The sequence below is a fragment of the Ictalurus furcatus genome, chromosome 25 (genome assembly GCF_023375685.1).
Source record: "Ictalurus furcatus strain D&B chromosome 25, Billie_1.0, whole genome shotgun sequence".
NCBI classification, from domain to species: domain Eukaryota; kingdom Metazoa; phylum Chordata; class Actinopteri; order Siluriformes; family Ictaluridae; genus Ictalurus; species Ictalurus furcatus.
Window position 1 is genome coordinate 19,740,370 of NC_071279.1, and position 20,774 is coordinate 19,761,143.

General features: G+C 38.7%; 1 protein-coding gene, 1 long non-coding RNA gene, 2 other non-coding genes and 1 pseudogene across 7 annotated transcripts; 2 read left to right on the forward strand and 3 right to left on the reverse strand.

Annotated features, from left to right (window-relative positions):
- Nucleotides 1–3: 3 nt before the first annotated feature.
- On the reverse strand, nt 4–13,768 carry gtf2a1 (general transcription factor IIA, 1). 4 transcript variants are annotated; one of them, XM_053614750.1, is made up of 11 exons: nt 13,484–13,767; nt 13,321–13,355; nt 10,516–10,617; nt 9,221–9,377; nt 8,632–8,696; nt 5,322–5,391; nt 4,349–4,482; nt 4,170–4,271; nt 3,675–3,932; nt 3,480–3,569; nt 4–1,804 (listed from the first exon to the last, which is right to left on the reverse strand). In XM_053614750.1, the coding sequence occupies exons 2-11, from the start codon at nt 13,348–13,350 to the stop codon at nt 1,697–1,699; spliced, it is 1,116 nt and encodes a 371-aa protein (XP_053470725.1). In that variant the 5' UTR covers nt 13,351–13,355; nt 13,484–13,767; the 3' UTR covers nt 4–1,696. The 4 variants fall into 4 exon arrangements, with proteins under 4 accessions (XP_053470725.1, XP_053470727.1, XP_053470724.1 ...); XM_053614752.1 differs by having other exon boundaries at nt 5,322–5,337; nt 13,321–13,768; XM_053614749.1 differs by having other exon boundaries at nt 13,321–13,767.
- A 1,521-nt stretch (nt 13,769–15,289) lies between these two features.
- On the reverse strand, nt 15,290–15,361 carry trnah-gug (transfer RNA histidin (anticodon GUG)). Its single transcript has one exon. It is a non-coding gene; the product is annotated as a tRNA-His (tRNA).
- Nucleotides 15,362–16,144: 783 nt separating this feature from the next.
- Nucleotides 16,145–16,217, reverse strand: trnar-acg (transfer RNA arginine (anticodon ACG)). Its single transcript has one exon. It is a non-coding gene; the product is annotated as a tRNA-Arg (tRNA).
- A 452-nt stretch (nt 16,218–16,669) lies between these two features.
- On the forward strand, nt 16,670–17,721 carry LOC128601521 (uncharacterized). The gene is made up of 3 exons (XR_008384724.1): nt 16,670–16,918; nt 17,074–17,164; nt 17,322–17,721. It is a non-coding gene; the product is annotated as an uncharacterized LOC128601521 (long non-coding RNA).
- Nucleotides 17,722–18,030: 309 nt separating this feature from the next.
- Nucleotides 18,031–20,341, forward strand: LOC128601614 (26S proteasome regulatory subunit 4-like; annotated as a pseudogene).
- Nucleotides 20,342–20,774: the final 433 nt, after the last annotated feature.

Sequence of the window (20,774 nt, forward strand, 5' to 3'; positions counted from 1 at the left end):
GACTCAGTTTCAGCGCACGATTTATTAACAATCATTAAAAACAAAGCGTACAGTTTCTTTTAAGGGTTTTACTCTAAAAAGGCTACCGCTTCCTCGCAAAATACCTGATAGCTCAAATAATATCGAAAGGCACAGACAATAAAAGAACAAGCAGGAGATTAAACAAGACATAAAAATCTATGACCGAGTGGAAGAAAAAAAAAAAAAGAAAAAAAAAGGGTGAAAAAAAAATGGTGCGATAAACCGTCCATCCACCCGAGCATGATCGCAATATAAATACAGTTCTACTGGAGTTCAGACTCATCATCATCATAATCATCATCACAGGAGAAGAGGACAGAAGAGAAGAAAAATAACCCAGATGCCCATTTCTCAGATTGTGTTACAGCATGGAAATAAAAGCAGATGAATTGTCAACAGGGGAAAAGGAGAAGGAGGAAAAAAGCAAAAGCAAAAGCAAAAAAAAAAAAAAAAAAAAAGCACAAGTTCTAAAGTAAAACAAAAGAAACATTTATGTTTACAAACAAATTGTATTAAGAGCACAGTGTGGTGCAGATTCATCCTCCGTGTGTGATGGTGCCTGAGCTTTCGGGAATAAATACAGCGGAAATAATACAAAGAACAACAGCAATAATAATAATGAACAATGGGACATGGCTGAAGTTTGATTTTGCACACACACACACACACACACACACACACACACACACACAGGGAGAGAGTGAGATTAAAGCCATTAGGACTATGCATGCTATAGAGGCATCACACTGACAGTGTATTAATCCTTTAACCAGCTGTAAATAATGTCTCACACACACACCGCAATAATATCTAAAACAGGGTTTACATTTTATATTTTGCTGTCAATATGTTGTTTTAGTGTTCCTTCTTTGAAATGCTGGGAAAAAATCTTAATCTTAAAATATAAAAAGGGAACAAATTTGGGTGTGTGTGCGTGTGTGTGCGTGTGTGTGTGTGTCCAACATGTCACAGGACTTGCCAAGTACAGAAATCCGAAACTTTTATCTGCATAACTAACGAGGCGACAAACCGACACGCTAATCTACAGGTACGAACGCCGGGGGTCCAGCAGGCACGTGCCGTTAATCGGTTACGAAGAACACTGCGATATGCGAGGAGTACAATATCGTCGTCGTGCCGTTCCAATTATTAGGAATTTTTCAGGGGGGTAAAGACAGCCATGTTGGGACAAATCTGAAGGCAGCGTTATGTTCGTCCTGTAAAGTCAGTCGAGAACGGACATGGCGGCGATATCGAAGGTTTCATCGCGATAAACAAGAACACACACAAACATCGGCACATGCCTACTTTCACAGCTAATTCGAGGCACTACGATATATATCCGCTCACGAAGCCTCTACTCGAGCGTTTCGTTTTGTTTTGTTCAAACTGGGCATTAAAAAGTTTATCATATCGAGTTATAGACGTCCATCCGAGGATGAAGGAAGCCAAAAGAAAATGGCAGTCGTCGTAGATCCACTGACTAAAACACGCTAGAAATGTACAGGTGATATATTTTTGTTGTTTTTTTTTCTTCCCCGGGACGTCCTTCTTCTTCTTCTTCTTCCCCACGCAGTGTGGGTTTCCTCCTGATGCTGAAAAACAGTCCTGTCCCTCCTGTAGAAATCTGACACGTCCCTCACTCACTCACACTGGAGTCCGTGGTTTCGTTCGTTTACCACTCGGCGTCTCCGATGGCTTTGGAAAAAACGTAATCGCGTCCGTTCAGGTTCATGATCCCATCTTTCAGGTGGAACTTCCACTTGTTCTTACTTCTGTGGATCTGCAGGTGACAATGAGAGAAAGGTTCAAATCCACCCTTAACTAATTTCCTGAACAAAAATAAAGAAAGAAAGAAAGAAAGAAAGAAAGTCATGCAACCTACAACAGCTTCTAAGTTTTAATAATTACTTTTGTCCTTCACGGACATGTTGGTCTGTCATCACACTGGTCAGTGGTTTCCTACATTACCCACAATGCCGACAGCAGTGCGGTGCAATCAATTCTGCATTCAACTAAACTCATGTCCAACCTCAGACGAGGTAAAAACGCCTCCTCAGCTCCTACAGGAACTCAAGGCTGTTTCCTCAAGTGACTTAGATTCAAAATGGCCGCTCGCAGCATCGTCAACATTAAACACAGCAGCACGTCTCACCTTTCACTCAGTTATACTGTACATCAGTCCCTACAACATTTCACCATTTTATGATTGCAAAAAATCAAGCAATATTCGTAGGAGCATGTAATTTTTCAAGATTTCCGCAGATTTGGGCCGTGATGCGTCATGTGACTTCATCACGACGTGCATTCGGCCCAAGCCCTCTTCGATTCACGTGCATCAAACATGAATACAGCCAAAAGCTCTCATTTACCAACAAACATCACGGTGAAAGACCGCGCAAAACTAGTCCGTGCGATTTTGCCTATTTGAGTAGTTTTCCACAAAAAAACCCAAAAAAACAAAAACAACAATAAAAAAAAACCTCTGCAGGTTGCATCACGAAAAAACAAAACAAAAAAAAACGCAGCAAAATCGAGAGCTTTTGGCTGCAACAACCACAAAAACAATGACTGATTATATACGCATTATACATGTTCACTTATTGAATCCAGAACACTGACTCTACAGTTTATCGGCCCGTACAGGATTTCAGAGTTTCTTTGTGATTCCTGCAGCTTTTTAAAAAAATTGTGGCGTCTTTGTATGCTTTGTTTTGCAGAAAACTCCTTGAGTTGAAGTCTTTCACAGTGTTTGTTGGTAAATGAGAGCTTTTAGCTGTACTCACGTTCGCTGCACACGAATCGAAGACGGCTTCGGCTGAATGTGCATTGTGATGTGACGATGGAAAACCTGCTGCGATTTTAAAAAATTTGAAAAACGGTTTTCCCCACTTCACAGATGGATAATGATGTAATTCCAAGTTCAGTCAAATGCAGCATCAGCCCCTTCTACATCTCTAAGTAGAGAGAGAGCGATGCGGCAGCGCTTTAGTCCTTTAGTTTTTCCAGCCCTATCTCCTCTTCATCTGCGTGCACTGTTCGAACAACGCTTCAACTTTCACGCCAACACTGCCGTCCTCTCGCGGATGGTCGACTAGCCAACTGGACTCTGAGTCGACGTTTGCACCAATGTCTCCGTTTTTACTTTCCTGAGCCAATTATCCAAGTCACATGACTTTTTTTTGACATGCATCGAGGAATTTATTCCGTTTGTGCATGTCTTTTGGAGATTTTATTCACATCTGGTGTTTCCATCCAGCGTTTTTTAAAATACATGGATGGAAACACGGCTACTATCTCCCTGTGACATCACAGTACACGATCATCAATCTACAAATCAGCACAAGGATCTCTAAACATGTCAGTATAAACATATTTAAACTTTGTTTTTTTTTTGTTTTTTGCTTTTTTTTTTTTTTTAACCACACACACACACACACACACACACACACACACACCTTATCATACTGACACACGACGACGTTCTCTGTGTCGAACAGCTCCTGATCCTCCTCATCGCTCACGTCATCTCCACTGTTCAGAGGCTCCTGAGAGAAAAGAGGGAGCATATGATACGGGTTGGCTACGTTAACAAAACCTCAGACGCTGGATATAGACGCAAATTCCCCAAAATAAATACCACACACACACACCTCCTCCACTTGTCCGTCCTCTCCTCCATCTTTGTCCTTGTCCTCGTCTTCGTCCTCATCATATTCATCCTCCTCATCCTCGTCCTCCTCCGACGATGTGTCTCCGGCTCCGTCCACCTGGAGCATCATGGGAGCTTGTTGCTGTGGCTGCTGCTGAGGCTGTGCTTGCTGCTGTGCCGTTTGTGGTTGTTGTGGAGTTTGTGTGTGTGTTTGGGGTTGTGTTTGTGTCTGTCCTTGAGCCATGGCCGCCTGCATCACCTGTAACACACACACGCACGGTACTGATTCTGTTGAGTAACAGTTGATTATTAGCTGCAGTAATGCGACTGAGAATGGGAATTAACATGTTTCACAAGCGGTAACTAACTATAAGCAGGTAAATACTATGATGCGTAATTCATAAATAAAAAAGAAGTGTAATAATTGGGGTGGTATAAGAGGAGTAAAACACTCGGGGACGTGGTTTTACAGTAAACTCTGCTTCAGTCAGGTCACCTGAGTGTTCTGCTGCACTTTATTCTGAGTCAGGACGATCTGCTGAGGCTGAATGATCACACCGGTCTGCTGAGGAAGACCACCCTGCAGCGGGGTCAACACCTAGACACACACACCATTCAGTCAATTCATTACCTTGTCATTTTATAATAGACATGTGTGTGTGTGTGTGTGTGTACCTGCTGTATAACCGGAGCCTGCACTCCACTGGTCTGTATCTGAGGCAGGACCTGCTGCTGCACCATGATGGGGGGCTGTTGCTGAATGATGTACTGAGCTCCATTAGCAGCTCTCACCACCTGCAGGATCTGACCTGCACACACACACAAAATGAGAATATACACACACGTTGACGCTTTGTATCTCACAAACTAAAAGCCATATACATATATACACACACATTATATACATATTTATATATATACACATATATATATACACACATACATATTTTTATATATATATATATATATATATATATATATATATATATATATATATATATATATATATATATATATATACACACACACACACACATACACATTTTATATATGTGGGGAGGTGATTTTTTTAATATAATGTTGGGGGCGGGACACTTCAATTTGTAAAGAGCGTTTGATTGGACAGAAAACCTGACGAGAAGCCAAAGTGCAGAACGATCTCATCAAAACTGTTGCTCCGTATCAGAGGCAGAGAGAGGGGACATTTTTAATGCGTCTATCTTCTATACGAGCGCGCACTTGTTTATAGATAAACCTTACGGCTGACATTCATACGAAACACCACAAAACCTCCAGTTAGATTTTTTATGGGGACTTCAAGCAGGATAACGACACCTCCTTGTGAACAAGCTGTTACTAAAGAAACGATAAAGCATTAGAATGGGCTCATTAACAAACACTCTGACCAATCAGAATCCAAAAGCACTGTGGGATAATAAATTTTTTAAATCTCAATACTTATAAAAATATATTTATTCATCTGTCTTATTTGTGTTCCAGAATAAAGGATGTGATTAAGTATAAAATAGATGGAAACAATAATGTGGAATGTAATCAGTAATAATCATTACTGTAGTAATGTAGTAACCAGTAAGTAACAATAATCATCATCATCATCAATAGATATTTTGTGGATATTAAGACTAACCTTGATTAGTGATGATCTGTTGGTAGGGTGAGGTGTTCAATGCCAAAGTCGCTGCAGTGGCAGCTGCACTCTAAAGACAACACACACACAGACACACACACATTATATATACACATACACAGTGGGGGAAATAAGTATTGGACGGGTCAAAATCTTTTTCAGTAAATATATTTCCAATTAAGTTATTCACATGAAATGTTCACCAGACATCAGTATTAACTCAAGAAATCTGTAAATATAAAGAATTCCCAACATTAAAGTCCATAAATAAAGTGGAATGACAGTGCATTGAACACACTAAGAAAAGCAGTTCTCCAAGGCAAGGTAAGGAAGCAGCTGAAATCCATAAGTAATTATACCTCCTATCTGTGCACATTAATATCAGCTGGGTTAGTAAATTGATGGGTCTATAAAAAGGCTTTTCATTACCAAGGTGTCGCAAGAAACATCTCATGATGGGGAAAAGCAAAGGGCTCTCCCAAGACAATCTTATTGTTGCAAAACATATTGATGGAATCGGATACAGACGTATTTTAAAACTTCTGAATCCTCCAGTAAGCATAATCAGGGCCATTATCCACAAACGGAAGCAACATCACTCCATCATTAACCGGCCACACATAGGAGCTCCTCACAAGATTTCTGACCAGGGAGTCAGAAGAATAGTCAGAAGAGTAGCCCAAGAGCCAAGGACCACTCTGAAAGAGGTCCAGAGACACTTGGAGGCAGCAGGTGCCATCGTCACAGAGAAAACAATAGGCAATGCACTCCACTGCTCACGCTCACCCCGCAGACTTCATTACTAAAGAAAAGGCATGTCGAAGCTCGTTTAAAGTTAGTAAACAAAGTTTAAAGTTCGATTAAACTCATTTGGACAAGCCTATGAAATACTGGGAGAGTGTAGTCTGATCAGACGAGAGCAAAATTGAACTTTTTGTCTGTCATACTACACACCATGTTTGGAGAAGAAATGGCACTGCACATCACCCTAAAAACACTACACCAACAGTGAAGTTTGGAGGTGAAGCATCATGGTGTGGGGCTGTTTTTCATCACATGGTACTGGCAGACTTCATACAACTGAAGGAACGATGAATGGAGCCCTTTACCGGCCATCCACCAGGATGAGGACGACGAGACGTGGGTGGAGCTTCCAGCAGGACAACGATCCAAAGCATACAGCAAAGGAAACTCTCAATTTGTTTCAGAGAAAAAAAATCAAGGTGTTAGAATGGCCCAGTCAATCACCTGACTCGAATCCAATTGAACAAGATTTAAAGACAATGTGTTTAGTAGAATGGGCCAAAATCACACCTGAATACTGCGGCCCATTAATTTCTTCATACAGGAAGCGTCTTGAAGTGTCATCACAAACAAAGGCTTCTCCACTACCTTTTTTTTTTTTTTTAACCTACTTTCTTCACCCCCCCCCCGTGTCATTCCACTTTATTACACATCACTTTATTTATGGACTTTAACGTTTGGAATTCTTTATATGTATGGATTTCTTGAGTTAATACTGATGTCTGGTGAAAATTTCATGTGAATAACTTCATTGGAAATATATTTACTGAAAGAAAAAAAAAAAAGAAAAATGTTGACACGTTCAACACTTATTTCCCCCACTGTATATACACAAACACACACACACATACACTACCAGTCAAAAGTTTAGAAACTCATTATTTAAATTTTTTCTACACAATTTAGAATAATAAAGTAATCAAAACTCTGGAATAACACAATTGGAACTATGGGAATTATGTTGTGATAAAAAATCCAAAATAAATAAAAATCATTTTGTATTTTAGCATCTTCAAAATACACGGCCTTTTTGCCTAGAATTTCCAGAAATGTATTCTTGGCATTTTCTCAACTGATTTGTTGAGGAATTTCCCTGAGACGCACACTTATTGGCTGCTTTTCTGAATATTTTGCTCCGAGTCATCCATTTAAAAAAATTTATTTTTTGTAAATAAAATGTTAGTTTTCTAATGAAAGAAATGAATACGTCGGCACAATTATATTTTTGTCTACTACACAGATTTCAAACATTTAATCACACACCTTCAGATCAAGAGGTTTTTAAGATCATGAGAAACATTTCAGTCGAGTGTCCACAAACTTTTGACCACCAGTGTACACACACACACACACACACACACACACACACACACACACGGGATGTCACAAGAACCGAGACTTCAGTACCGACATTCCGAAAACGTGACGGTACTTGTTTTTCTGCAGTTAGCATAGGTACCGTTGATAATGAAGGTAACGAGGTTGCAATTCTTCCAGAACTGATGGGGGCAGCAAATATGTGCAAGTGTTTTAGTCGGTCCACAAGTGATGAAGAAGTAGAAGAACTACAACAAGCAGCACATGGGAAAAACTACAGAAGATGGACAAAAGTTTAGCTCCGCCCCGACTCGTTGAGAGGAAAGATGGTAAGAGTCAAATATGTAAATACTTCGCATTCGAGGCGGATGACAAACATAATTGATGCTCTGAAACCGGTGTGCAATCGATGCTATCGTTCATTTCAAACAAAGCGAGGAAACACCTGGAATTTGGCGAAACACCTGAAAGACAGCCATATATTATATTTGTTTGAGGCAGCTGCATTGTGGTCGTGAAACCAGCTAACGTTATGCTCCATGTAATGTTAGCGATAGCCAGTTATTTGTTAACGATGCTAACACATTGCAGTGTTATAAACTACCTCCTAATGGGCCACCATGCATCACCATTCAGCCCGTGTCCTGTCAGCTAAATGTAGCCTAATGTCATTAATAATTATTTACATGTTCATGCTTCTAATAAATCTTTTTGGCCTGCCACCATATCAGTGAATTTAAACTAATGCTTGCATTCAGAGTATAAGGGGGGGGGGGGGTGTGTGTGCGCGTGTGCGCATGCGTTTAGGAATGCACCTTAACACTTGTGGCCTCCAGTTTTATTAGTCATTGTCAGTCAGTGTTTGATGACTAAAATACCTCTCTCTCTTTTTGCCAGCATCAGCCAGAGGAGGATGTCCTCCAGGAGAGTTTTTAATTTTATTTATTTTATTTTTTTTACACCACACCGTGGTATCAAGTATTGTGTACTTTTGGTGGTATCGGTACCGACTACTAGATTTTTGGTATCGTGACATCCCTAACACACACACACACACACACACACACACACACACACACATACATACACACACATACATACACACACATACATACACACACAACCAGATTTGTTTATATCAACGAGTTTAAAAACTAAATTAAATAAAAGCTGAGAGTGATGTCCTCACCATGCCTGTAGCGCTCATGTGCTGCAACATTTTGGGCTCCTGTATGATCACCTGCTGCTGAGGGGCTGGAGGGGAAAAAAAAACAAACAAAAACAAAATCGGGGGAATAATCGATAAAATAAAATCTTAAGGAATTTTACAAGAAGTGTGAGGAAATATTTGACCATAAAATTGCTGATAAATATATTAGTCGACTCCCCCCGCCTTTCCAACGAAGGTTTTACTAGAATTTTTTTTTAAATATTCGAAATGTAAAAATACTTAAATACAGACGTTAACAAATAAAATGAATAAACACAAATATAATATTAAAACCATACTGATCCCAAAAGTATTAAAAGGTTACTAAAAGTAGTGAAAGGAAACATTTGACCAGAATATTGTTGATCCATAAAATCGCTGACCAAAAAAACACCCACAGATCCCAAAGACATTAAAAAATGATCTATAAATTACGTGTTAGTGGAAATCAGGCCTAAAAGAAGAGTAAATGTGCAGACTGGATGTGCAGATGGATATTATTATTTTATTTTATTAACAGTCACACAGATGTTTGGAAGGCTTTTTTTTCCCCTTCCTGAGTCCTGACCTTGCTGTGCTGGAGGAAGGAGAACCTGTGGAGGTTGTGTGGTTTGTTGGGTCTGCTGGACCTGTGGAACCTGCGTCTGTGGAGCCTGAAGAACCTGCTGCTCCTCCGAGTGGAAACCGTCCACGGCCTTCGACTGCATCAGCTTACTCTCCCACAGCTTCAGGACAAATTAATAAATAAATAAATAAATAGCAACTGGTGGTTTAACTGCACAGATGATAAACAGTAAGCGATAAATGTTTCTTCCTCTTTTGTCTGGCCATGAATGAACAAAAATCACTATAAAGTAGACAGGAAAAAGAGATCACTGCTTCTTTTTTTAGATCTCGACTGAAATGGCTTCGACACAACGGGCCTCTTATCAAGCTGGATACGAGTGGATTTACTCGTCAATCGTTCATACGATACATTCATTTTACCCAACAAATTCAGTTCTAGCTCACTTCTTTTTCTTCTTATTATATACTATTACATAATTTAAATGGCATAAAAGTGAGTTATTATAACTTACACTTCTGTTTTTCAGACTTTACCCTGATTGTTCATTTTGTGCTCCCAGCTGTCTGCGCACTTGACCTTTTATTGAGTTTTGTGGGCGTCGCTATATGCAAACGAGCTGTGCCGGAAATTCCACTTCCCATGAGTACGAAGAAAATTATTTGTTCGGTTTGGTTCACGCAAACGTTCACACACACCTTTAGTAAGAGTCTGATAAATGAAGACTGACGAAATGAGACTGTAAAATCACAAGATTAGGGGTTTAAATAAAACAAACAGACCAACTATGAAGAAGATATAAGAGATGGGAGGAAAGGCAAAAATATTATATCACGGATACGTTTCTACAATACACGATGTGCATCCTGATGTTTAGGTGTGATGACAAACTGCCAGGAAAAAAATTGTGAACAACTGAGTTCAATTAAACTTTTATTTAATGTCTAGAAAAATGTATTATTTTTGGAAAAATCAATAACATTTTTCACAATATTAAAAGATTCAGTACAAAACCAACTGTTTCCAATCAGAGTTTGTCATTGATCTTTAAAAATGTAATTTAAAAAATCCCAGAAAAGATGTACGTTATGGCAAAATATCGCAATATAAATATTATAGTCATACTGCCCGTCCCTCAGTCTGTGAATCTGTACGCTAGGCTGCTTAGGCCAAGGTAACTAATAATCTGATTAACAGATTAAAGTTATTTTAAGAACTCCAACAAAACCTTGATCATACACATGACGAAGCATTCTCATCGCATCACCTAATCACGTGTTCAATTTTTCCTCATTTACCGTCTTGAGCTCCATGAGAACCTGTTCGTCCACACCTTCGTCCAGGAACAGCTCTCGAACTTCATTAATCACGTCCTCCATCACAGTTTTATAGAGTTTAGGCTGGAATGCAAAAGAGACGGGGGAATGAAAATTAAAAAGGTAGAGAGTTTTTTTTTTTTTTAAATAAGTAAATAAATAATTGATCCCACGGCGCTGTTGGATTCTGGGTTGTGATTGGTCAGAAGGTGTTGATTAAGTTTCTATAACAGCAGCTCGGACAGTAGCGCGGGTTTACATTAATGGGCTCGTTATCGTTTCTATATCAATGGCTCATTCACAGGGACGTTTATGGAAGGAGTCTCCAGTGTCAGCTGTTTGTAACAGTCCGAGGTGAGGCTGTAACATTAAGTTTTCTGACTTCGTCAGGACAGAGGAGTTTACACTTCTTGGCGGTTTCTCGGTAACATGACTCTGCGTTTTATTTTTTGTCTTTATTAACTTTGAGTGAGAGGAAATAAAACTGTTACAATTGCTATAATGCAAGTGAGAATGAAAACTACCCTTGTTTCAAGGAGGTCCGAACGATGTGACAAAAATACATCACATCACAATACATTATTTAGCTTACAAACTGTCCGCAAAGCAGTAGTAAAATAAACAACAAAAAATGTTACTGACTTTGACGGGTACTTCTCTTTAATGCCTACAAAGACAAAAGGTTAAGCTTTTGTTTTTAAATTACGTCAAATCAACGGCATCCATTCACTACCATTTAATTTGTAACTATTAATAACAACATCAAAAATACATCACCATACCACCGATATCTCAGAAAAATGTATCATATAATTATTCATCATGATATCTATTTAATCGCCCAGCCCTACTTGAAATGTAACTATAAATTGGTAATAAATAAATAAATAAATGAATAAAATAAATTTTAAAAAGTATGACGCGTCATTCTTTAATAAATTCTTGGCAAATTGCTGCAGTGTACGAGCAATATAATTCCATATTAAAAAAATGCTTACACGGACAACAATAATCCAATATTAACCCGGTTAAGACGATACTCTGATTAAGAAACTACCATGTAAACAGCAATTTCTGATGACCTTAATCCGATTAAAGTCATACTTGAAGTAAACAAATAGAATTAAGACATGTGGAGTACTCTTGTTTTAGTCACATAATCGACATGCGTTACAGACATGTAAACACCTTAATCACATTATTAACGTTGTGTGTGAGTTTTCACCACATTCTGCGATAGGAAACACACACACACACACACACACACGCAGTGCTCAACCGTTTGACGGCAAACAAGAGAGCACGGCTGCGTCCGAAACCACGTACTTACCTACTATAGTGTAGACGAGATACGTGTATTTCTATATTCTATATAGTAAGTAAGTACGCGGTTTGGGACGCAGCCCACGACTTCAAGCAGTCATCTATTTGCATGTATAGCACGACAAATAATTAACTGCACACGAAGCTTTCGGAAAATTAAAAATGAAACACCTAAAACTGTATATGGCACCATAATGAAGACCAACTGTATGTTGATACGTGAAATTCTGGAGGGACGTCGAGGCGTGGGGACGTAATGACATGTGCTGTTAATCGCACTATGTTCTACAACATGTAAAATTGGAACATGAAAGGAATATTCTAAAAGCGACTCATGTAAACACCTTAATCACAATATTATACATCTTATTCAGTATAAGGTCAGTAATTAGATTGTTGCTGTCGTAAATCAAGGATACATTCTTTTTTTTAAGTGCGATAAAGACAACGCTGCGCTGTCATACCCCGATATTCTAGTATCGCGGTTTACGATAATTCTGCAACGTAATTAAATAAAGGCGCTATTTAAAGCTCGTGCTCCGGGTTCAGGCGCGAGCCCATGCGGCTCCTATTTAAAGCGCGTGCTGATGGTGGGGTTTTATATGGCGCGTGAGCGTGTGACGTGGCGCGTGTAACTCCTTCCCATCTTCCCCGAGTCTATATTAGACACTGTGTATGTGTATAAAAGCAGCCTGCGGAAAGGAGGAGACACACACACCTACATACACACTCTGAACACACACACACACACATCATTACGGATCTACTTCAGCTCCCGAACACACTTCTGAATCCGACTTTATTTCATTTTTGGTTTAAAAACAAAACCGTGATAGTTTTTATCTGATATTTTGGCTGCATTCGAGGTTAACAAACATGGCGGCGGTTCAGTTACAGCTACCGACTAGCAACATGGCACAAACTGCACCTTAACTACAACCAAATCCCAAATATATATAAGGTTCCTTAGTTATTTTGAAAAAAATTAAATATTTAGAAATAAATATATATTTTTAAAAACCAAAAGGAGGCAGTTTGAGTAGTTTTAATGCCGAAAATTATGCTGTAATCTTTTATTTCCGCAATCTATCTCCTTAAAACCGCCCAAAACACTAAATTTGACTCAACAACCTGCATAATCTTGTAAAATATATATATATATATATATATTTAAATCTATTTTTAATCATGTATCCACAATAGCACGCAGTAAATTCAATTAGATTCAATGGAGATCCCCATTTAATAGAACAGCTGCTTTTCAGAAAGACGGTTAAAATGGCCGATTTCGTGTGGCTAGCCTTGTTTTATTAATATTAATGGGAATACCAAGAACTGTTTTTGAGTTTAATTAGAAAAAAACCCCAATGAGAATCTGACTACCATCGGCAATGCTTTGACCGTGGATTATTGGTTTGTTTTTGTCAGTATTCAGCGCCGTGAGTCTGAGATCGGGGTCCTTACCACTGGGTTCGAGTTGGCCGAGCTCGCCATTTTAACTACCGTAGTGTTTAAAAAAAAAAAAAAAAAAACAACCGAGGGAAAAAAATATCAACCAGTTTAAGAACTTCAAAAGCAGTTAAAATATTTAAAAGTATGCCCGGAGACAAAGAAATAAATAAAGCACCCAGCTGTTTTACGATCTATATAGTGATATCTCAGTCCCGGGGCTGCTCGGTCCCAGCCGTCCTGCTCCCGTCGCCGTTCCGCCTTTATATACCGACCTGAGGATGCGCGAGACCATAGGGCACGGGCAGTAAGCGGGCTTCGCGCCAAGTATCGCGAGATTTCCGAAACTACGTGCTCTCGTGTTCCCTCCCTGTCCTGCATTAAGATTGGTCAAGTAGTGACCCGCCCCTAGCGCTGTGATTGGTTATCAGTCCGTGCTCGCGAGCAGCTCCCTGATTGGAGAGTTGTTCGAGTCGTGTACGTAACCATGGTAACCATAGACCGGCACAAACGTTTAACAACAGGAACAAGAAAAATGTATTATTATTATTATTATTATTATTATTATAGCATCAACATATTTTATATAATAAGTCACACTAATTTTAACACCATATAATGTATATTTTGGACACAAAACGTGCAAATAAAAAAAGAGATAAATCCACAAGGCATAAAAATATAAATATATACACACAAATATAAAGTATAAGTGCAGCAGCAATGATTGTTAAAGTGCTCATTAATACTATTATTGTATTTTTTTATTGCAAAAATTAAACTTCGCGACACTGGTGATGTATAAAACACATATTAATAATTATTTTCATACATTTTAATAATGCTCTGTAAATGTCTCATAATGTGCTATAAAGTGAAATAATGCCTTAATAATTATTCATAATCATAAGTCCGTTATAATGCCATGTGCTATAATGACTATAAAGCAACCAAGCTCTTTTGAATGAATATTTTTACATTATTTTAAAACATTATAGTAACTTGAATATTTTTTAATATAAATGAGGTTATTTTGTTATGTAATATAGAAAATAATCAGGAAAAAAGAACAATATGTAGCACCTACTTACTGGAAGCTTTATCAGACTGGAAGCTTTCTCTTGGATTTGTTGGAAATAATGTTTTGTAACATGCCTTTATTATATCAAGTTTTGGCATTGCAATAATGTGTATGCATGAATTCTGCATTTAATCTGGAATGATGTTTATATATTACATTTTGTAAGGAGAATTAATAGTGCATTAGTTCATAATAAGAAATAATCTTATATAAACAAAGGGAAAAAAGCCATGGAATTTTTGAATTGGGCAGACTCTAGTTTGATCTCTGTATCAGTCAAACAGTGCCATCATCCATAAAGGATATCATATAAGGAATCATTGAGCCAGCCAGTAGTTGAACCTAGACTCTTCTGATCCCTAGTCTGACATGTTAGCCATTGCACCACTGACCCGGTGCCAACTGGCACGCTATACAAGCACGGCGCCGGATGCCTCTGTGGTTAGGAGCGTTGTTATTATGCCAGAAAAATAATCTCCTGAATGAAGCTGAGTCGTCTGACCCGAGATTCGTCTACGGTTTGTGTCAGGGAGATCCTACCACATCAGACTTTGACCATATTTATAACCATATAAATATATATAAACCATTACCATATTCAGAGTAAAAGAGGAATGTAGAAAAATCTATGCCATAACGCAGACTCAAACCGGGGTTCCTGCAGCTATGACGCAGAGTACTAACCACTATACGATCACGGCTTCGCACACCGCTGCAGTTAGTAAAGTTGTTATTATGCCAGAAAAATAATCTCCTGGATGAAGCTGAGTCTTCTGACCCAATATTACTCTACAGCCTGTGTCAGGGAGATCTTACCACATCGGAATTTTTTACACTGGAGAAGGGCTGCTACATATAAACTATGACCATATTCAGAATAAAAGAGGGACGTAGAAAAATCCATGCCGTGACCCGGATTCGAACCGGGGTTGCTGCGGCCACAACGCAGAGTACTAACCACTATACGATCACGGCTTCACACACCACTGCCGTTAATAAAATTGTCATCATACCGGAAAAATCATCTCCTGGATGAAGCATGGGCCGAAGCGGTACACGTTCTGCCTGGGATAGTGAGATACCGTCTCATTTCACTTTCCCAGTGGCAACGTTCACAACCATGCAGAGCTTTGAAGTTGTGGAAGTCAATAAACAACTTTCTCCAGAACTTTAAATGGGGTGAGAGAGAGCCTGGCCAGCCTGGGATGGACAGCTGTCTTCTGACCCGTGATTCATCTGCGGTTTGTGTCAGGGAGATCCTACCACATCAGGCTTTCCCACTGGAGAAGGGCTGCGAGATACAAACTATGAGCAGATTCCGATTAAAAGAGGAATGTAGAAAATCTATGCTGTGACCCGCATATTAAAGGGGGTTGCTGCAGCCACAAAGCGAAGTAACGACCATTTCAAGATGCACCCTGCAAGCTGACTGATCTCTGTCACTCTGGCTGAAAAGCAGTTGCTGGTTGGAAAACAGGACCTAGAACTCTGTCCCTTTGAAAGGCAATGCTCAAATTAAAACATGGATTTCAATAAAAGCTTTTGCCCATACCAGGCATTGAACCTTGGCCAATGGGGTGGAAACCAGGAATCCTAACCACTAGACCATATGGGACCACAAGAAAGATGCTTGCATACAAGGAACAGAAGCAGCCATGGTCAGCAACAGTGCAATATTTGAGTTGGGCAGACTGTAATTTGATCTCTGCGTCAGTCAAACAGTGCCATGACCCATAATATTGGATGAAAAAATATAGTTGAGCCAGCCAGGAGTTGAACCTAGACTCTTCTGATCCGTAGTCAGACGCGTTATCCATTGCGCCACTGGCCCACCGCTGCCAAGAGCACGATACAAGCACACCTCCACATGACTCTTTGGTTAGGCGCGTTGTTCTTATGCCAGAAAAAATAATCTCCTGGATGAAGCTGAGTCTTCTGACCCAATATTACTCTACAGCCTGTGTGTGTCTATATATATATGTATGTATGTATGTATGTATATATATATGTGTGTGTGTGTGTGTATGTATGTATGTATTGATTGATAGATAAATAGATACTACAGTCAAATCTGCTTTTAACTGGACAGCCTTGACTAAGTGGTCATACCATGCACAGTTCTTAAGCACACTAAGGTGAGTGTTGATCTCCGGAGTCCCTCCTAGTGCAATTTATTCACTGTGGATATAATCTTATGTGTGATTATAAATTGACTCCTATTTATTCTATTACCTGTATAGATACCTTCTGTACACTGCATTACCCGTTGCATAGCTGTACATAGCATCTGTACCATGTCTATTCTGTCTTTAAGCTTTATTGTGTCTTCTTTACATTAAAAAAAAAAATCATAAAATTGTGTCTGTGGGTGTGTGTGTCCGTACTGGAAGCTTCCTTTACCAAGTCAAACTTCTTGTGTGTGTGAGCTCACTTGGCAATAAAGCTCTTTCTGAGTAATCTGTTTGTATTTCATTACAGGGACAGAACCAGACTGGGGGACATGGTCCAGGTGGTGGGAAAAAGCATGACAAGGTGAAACGAATTGAGCTGAATGATATAAGGCCAGCTCAGAAATCCAGAAATTTCAAGTGTCATTACCACAGCATAACGATCATTTGCATTTCAAATCATTTGAAATGAATTCAGCCACAATCTTTCCCTCAATTATCTAAAAATCTTGATAACAGATTAAGAAGAAGAAATACGAGCCTTCGGTCCCCACACGAGTCAGCAAGAAGAAGAAAAAGTCCAAAGGTCCAGTGAGGAAACTGCCTTTAGGTATTCTCTTTTTGTTTTGTTTTTTCTATTTTTACACAAATTATAATTATTCAGTTTCTGTATATTAAAATACATAAGCTGGAGGTTTAAATAAAATAATAAGCACTTATTCATACAATATACAATACAAACTGCAAGATCATTGTTTTTTTTTTAGTGATTAATCGGTGGAAATGGCAAATGAACTCATTTAAAACATCTTTGAGTCGACCGTGTGACAGGAAAATGCTGCTGAAATCTGGATTCTGATTGATTAGGAGTTGATTAATTCGCTATAACGGCAGCTCTGACAGTTATATTCATTATTAATGCACTCGTTGTAAACACGTGGTGTCATTGACCAGGAAGCCAAAAAAAAAAACCATGCTCATTTATTGGAAAAAATGAATTCATTAATTCAATAAACATTCCACAAAACTGCTTTATGTCAGTGCACTGAGTGTGTGTTTGAGGTCCACAGTGACTCCACACATTCAGTGCAGGCTGAAGCTGCCGAAGCAGGAGCACATTAAAAGATTACCTGCTGATGGAGGAGGACTTCATCAGGAACAGATGAAACCGCTGGAGGAGAAACAGGAGGTGCATAATCTCTCACTCACTCACTAACATTTGACCGAGGCCCCCCTTTTGCAAGATGTCGTTAAAACACATTAAAAATACAGACTTCTGAATATATCCACCTTTTTTATTAATAATTACATCTTACATTACATTACATTACATTAGGAATTGAGTGTGTGTGTGTGTGTGTGGTTGTCTGAGAGTGAGAATTTATTTTTCACACCAAATTGTTGAGGCCCCCCAGGCGCCCCCTGGCGGCCCCATTTTGAAAACCACTGCTCTAATGCACCGCTGGTTAATCCCTATCTCCAGGTAAAACCATTCTAGCCAAAGCCGTAGCCAATCAGACGTCAGCGACGTTCCTGCGCGTGGTGGGTTCTGAGCTGATCCGGAAGTAGTTTGGGTGAGGGACCCAAACTAGTGCGCGAGCTTTTCAGAGTGGCCGAGGAGCACACGCCCTCCATCGTCTTCATCGACGAGCTCGACGCCATCGAGACCAAGAGGTACAATGGCACTGAGTGTTAATCACCGTAAAATCATAATCAATACATATTTAATATAAACATATAATATGCAATCTATAAATCTTCAGCCAGTTCAAATAATTATAATAAAATATAATTCAAATGATCAAATAGTTTCTATTCAAATATAATTACTAACATAACAAAATATGTGAACAGCTAAAATGAATCAATAAATTATTAATATATCATTAACAATATTAATAATTAATACTAATATATGGTTAATTATATCAAAAAGAAATCATTTGTTATATATTTTTTAGAATTAAGTATTAAGTAAAAAGTGCTCTTTAATATTTTTTCACATATAATTAATGTTTTAAAATTAAATATAATATATTTCTAATATATTAAAGAACAGTAATATTGATTAACACTCCCCTCCAAAACTATTGGAACGACAAGCCCAATTCGTTGTTTTTTTTTTATGCTGTACACCAAAGACATTTGGGTTTGAGATCAAAAGATGGAGATGAGACGAGAGTTTAGGATTTCAGCTGGTGTTTACATCTAAACGTGTTAAACAACATAAACCATAGGACCTTTTGTTCTAAAACACAGAACACCCATTTTTTGGGGGAGCAAAAGTATAGGAATAGATAAATCCTGAAGTTAATGAAAGTAAATAAGACTTAATATTTGGTTGCATATCCCTTACTTGCAATAACTGCATCAATCCTGCAACTCACTGACACCAAACTGTTAGTTTTTTCTTCTGTGAAGCTTCTCCAGGTTTCTCCTGCAGCTTCTTTCAGTAGTTGTGTGTTTCGGGGGGTTTCTCCCTTCAGTCTCCTCTTCAGGAGGTGAGATGCTGATCAGTTGGGTGAAGGTCTGGTGATGGACTTGTCCAGTCTAAAACCTTCCACTGTTCCCCCTGATGAAGTCCTGTGTTGAGGTGGAAGTGTGTTTTGGATCGTTGTCTTGCTGCATGATGAAGTTCCTCCTGATTAATTTGGATGCATTTCTTTGTAAACTGAGACAAAATGTTCCTGCAAACTTCTGAATTCATTCTGCTGCTCCATCATGAGTTCATCATCAATAAAGATTAGTGAGAATGTTCCAGAAGCAGCCATGCAAGCCCAAGCCGTGACACTACCTCCACCATGTTCCACAGATGAACTTGTATGTTTTGGATCATGAGCAGATCCTTTCTTTCTCCACACTTTGGCCTTTCTATCACTTTGGTAGAGATTAACCTTTTGTGGATCATCTCTGTATTTTTTGTGAATTCCAATCTGTCTTTCTGATTCTTACTGCTGATGAGTGGTTTCCATCTTGTGGTATGGCCTCCATATTTTTGCTCTCAAAGTCTTCTTCGAACAGTGGATTGTGAGACCTTCACTCCTGCCTAATGGAGGTTGTTGGTGATGTCACTGACTGTTGTTTTCATGTTTTTCTTCACAGCTCTCACCATATAAGTGTAAATATGAGGAAATGAAAGCTGAAATTCTGATCTATCGTCTCATATTCAGCTTGTGATCTTGATCCCAACTGTCTTCAGTGTATCGCGAAAACAATAGAATCGGCCTTGCCGTTCCAATACTTTAGGAGGTGTCTGTGTATACAAACAAATACAGATGTGTTACATTTATTCTGAAAGGTTGAAAAAGACTTCATAAAGATGTGAAAGTGTCAGAGATAAAACTTGATTTCTAATCCATTTATTCTGGAAAGAAAAAGACTACAGACGGTTTCTAATTTTTCTAATGATATTTTATCAACTTTAATCATTAATCAATGAATTAAAAACTCAGAGTGAATGTTAGATACTTGACTGAATTATCTGATTTATGAGACTGATCAGATTTCCACATTTCCTGTGGCAGGTATGACTGGAACTCCGGCGGTGAGCGTGAGACCCAGACGACGATGCTGGAGCTCCTCAATCAGCTGGACGGATTTGACTCACGAGGAGATGCTAAAGTCATCATGGCCACAAACTGCATCGACCAGAGTTAACCTACAGCACGCTGGGCGAAATACTGGCGGCAAAATTACTGTTAAATACAAATACAAAACATAATCATAAAATGAAATGTAATATCAATTAATGTCTGTAAAGAGAGTAAATATAAAGTAGGAAATGAAGTATGAACACTATATACAATATATAAAACATATATAATGTAATACACAGCTGCTAAAAAGAATAAATAAATAATAAAATGAAGTGTAATATAAAACAGTCTCTAAAGAGAATAAATATATGATATATTTATATATTATAGTACAGATTTCTTTTTTTACGCTTTCAGTCACTTAGGTTTTTTTTTAATGTTACACAGCACAGAAAGTTGCTTCATTAACGGGATGTGGTGCGGTTGTTTGTTCTCTCTTGTTCACTTCGGGTCAGATTGATCGTAAGATTGAGTTCCTTCTGCTGGACAATAAAACAAAGAAAATAATTTTCCAGATTCATATGAGCCGGATGACTCTGTCTGATGATGTCACACTCGATGACCTCATACTGGCGAAAGATGATCTCCCCGGAGCCGACAGCAAGGTACGAACCTGCCCGTGTG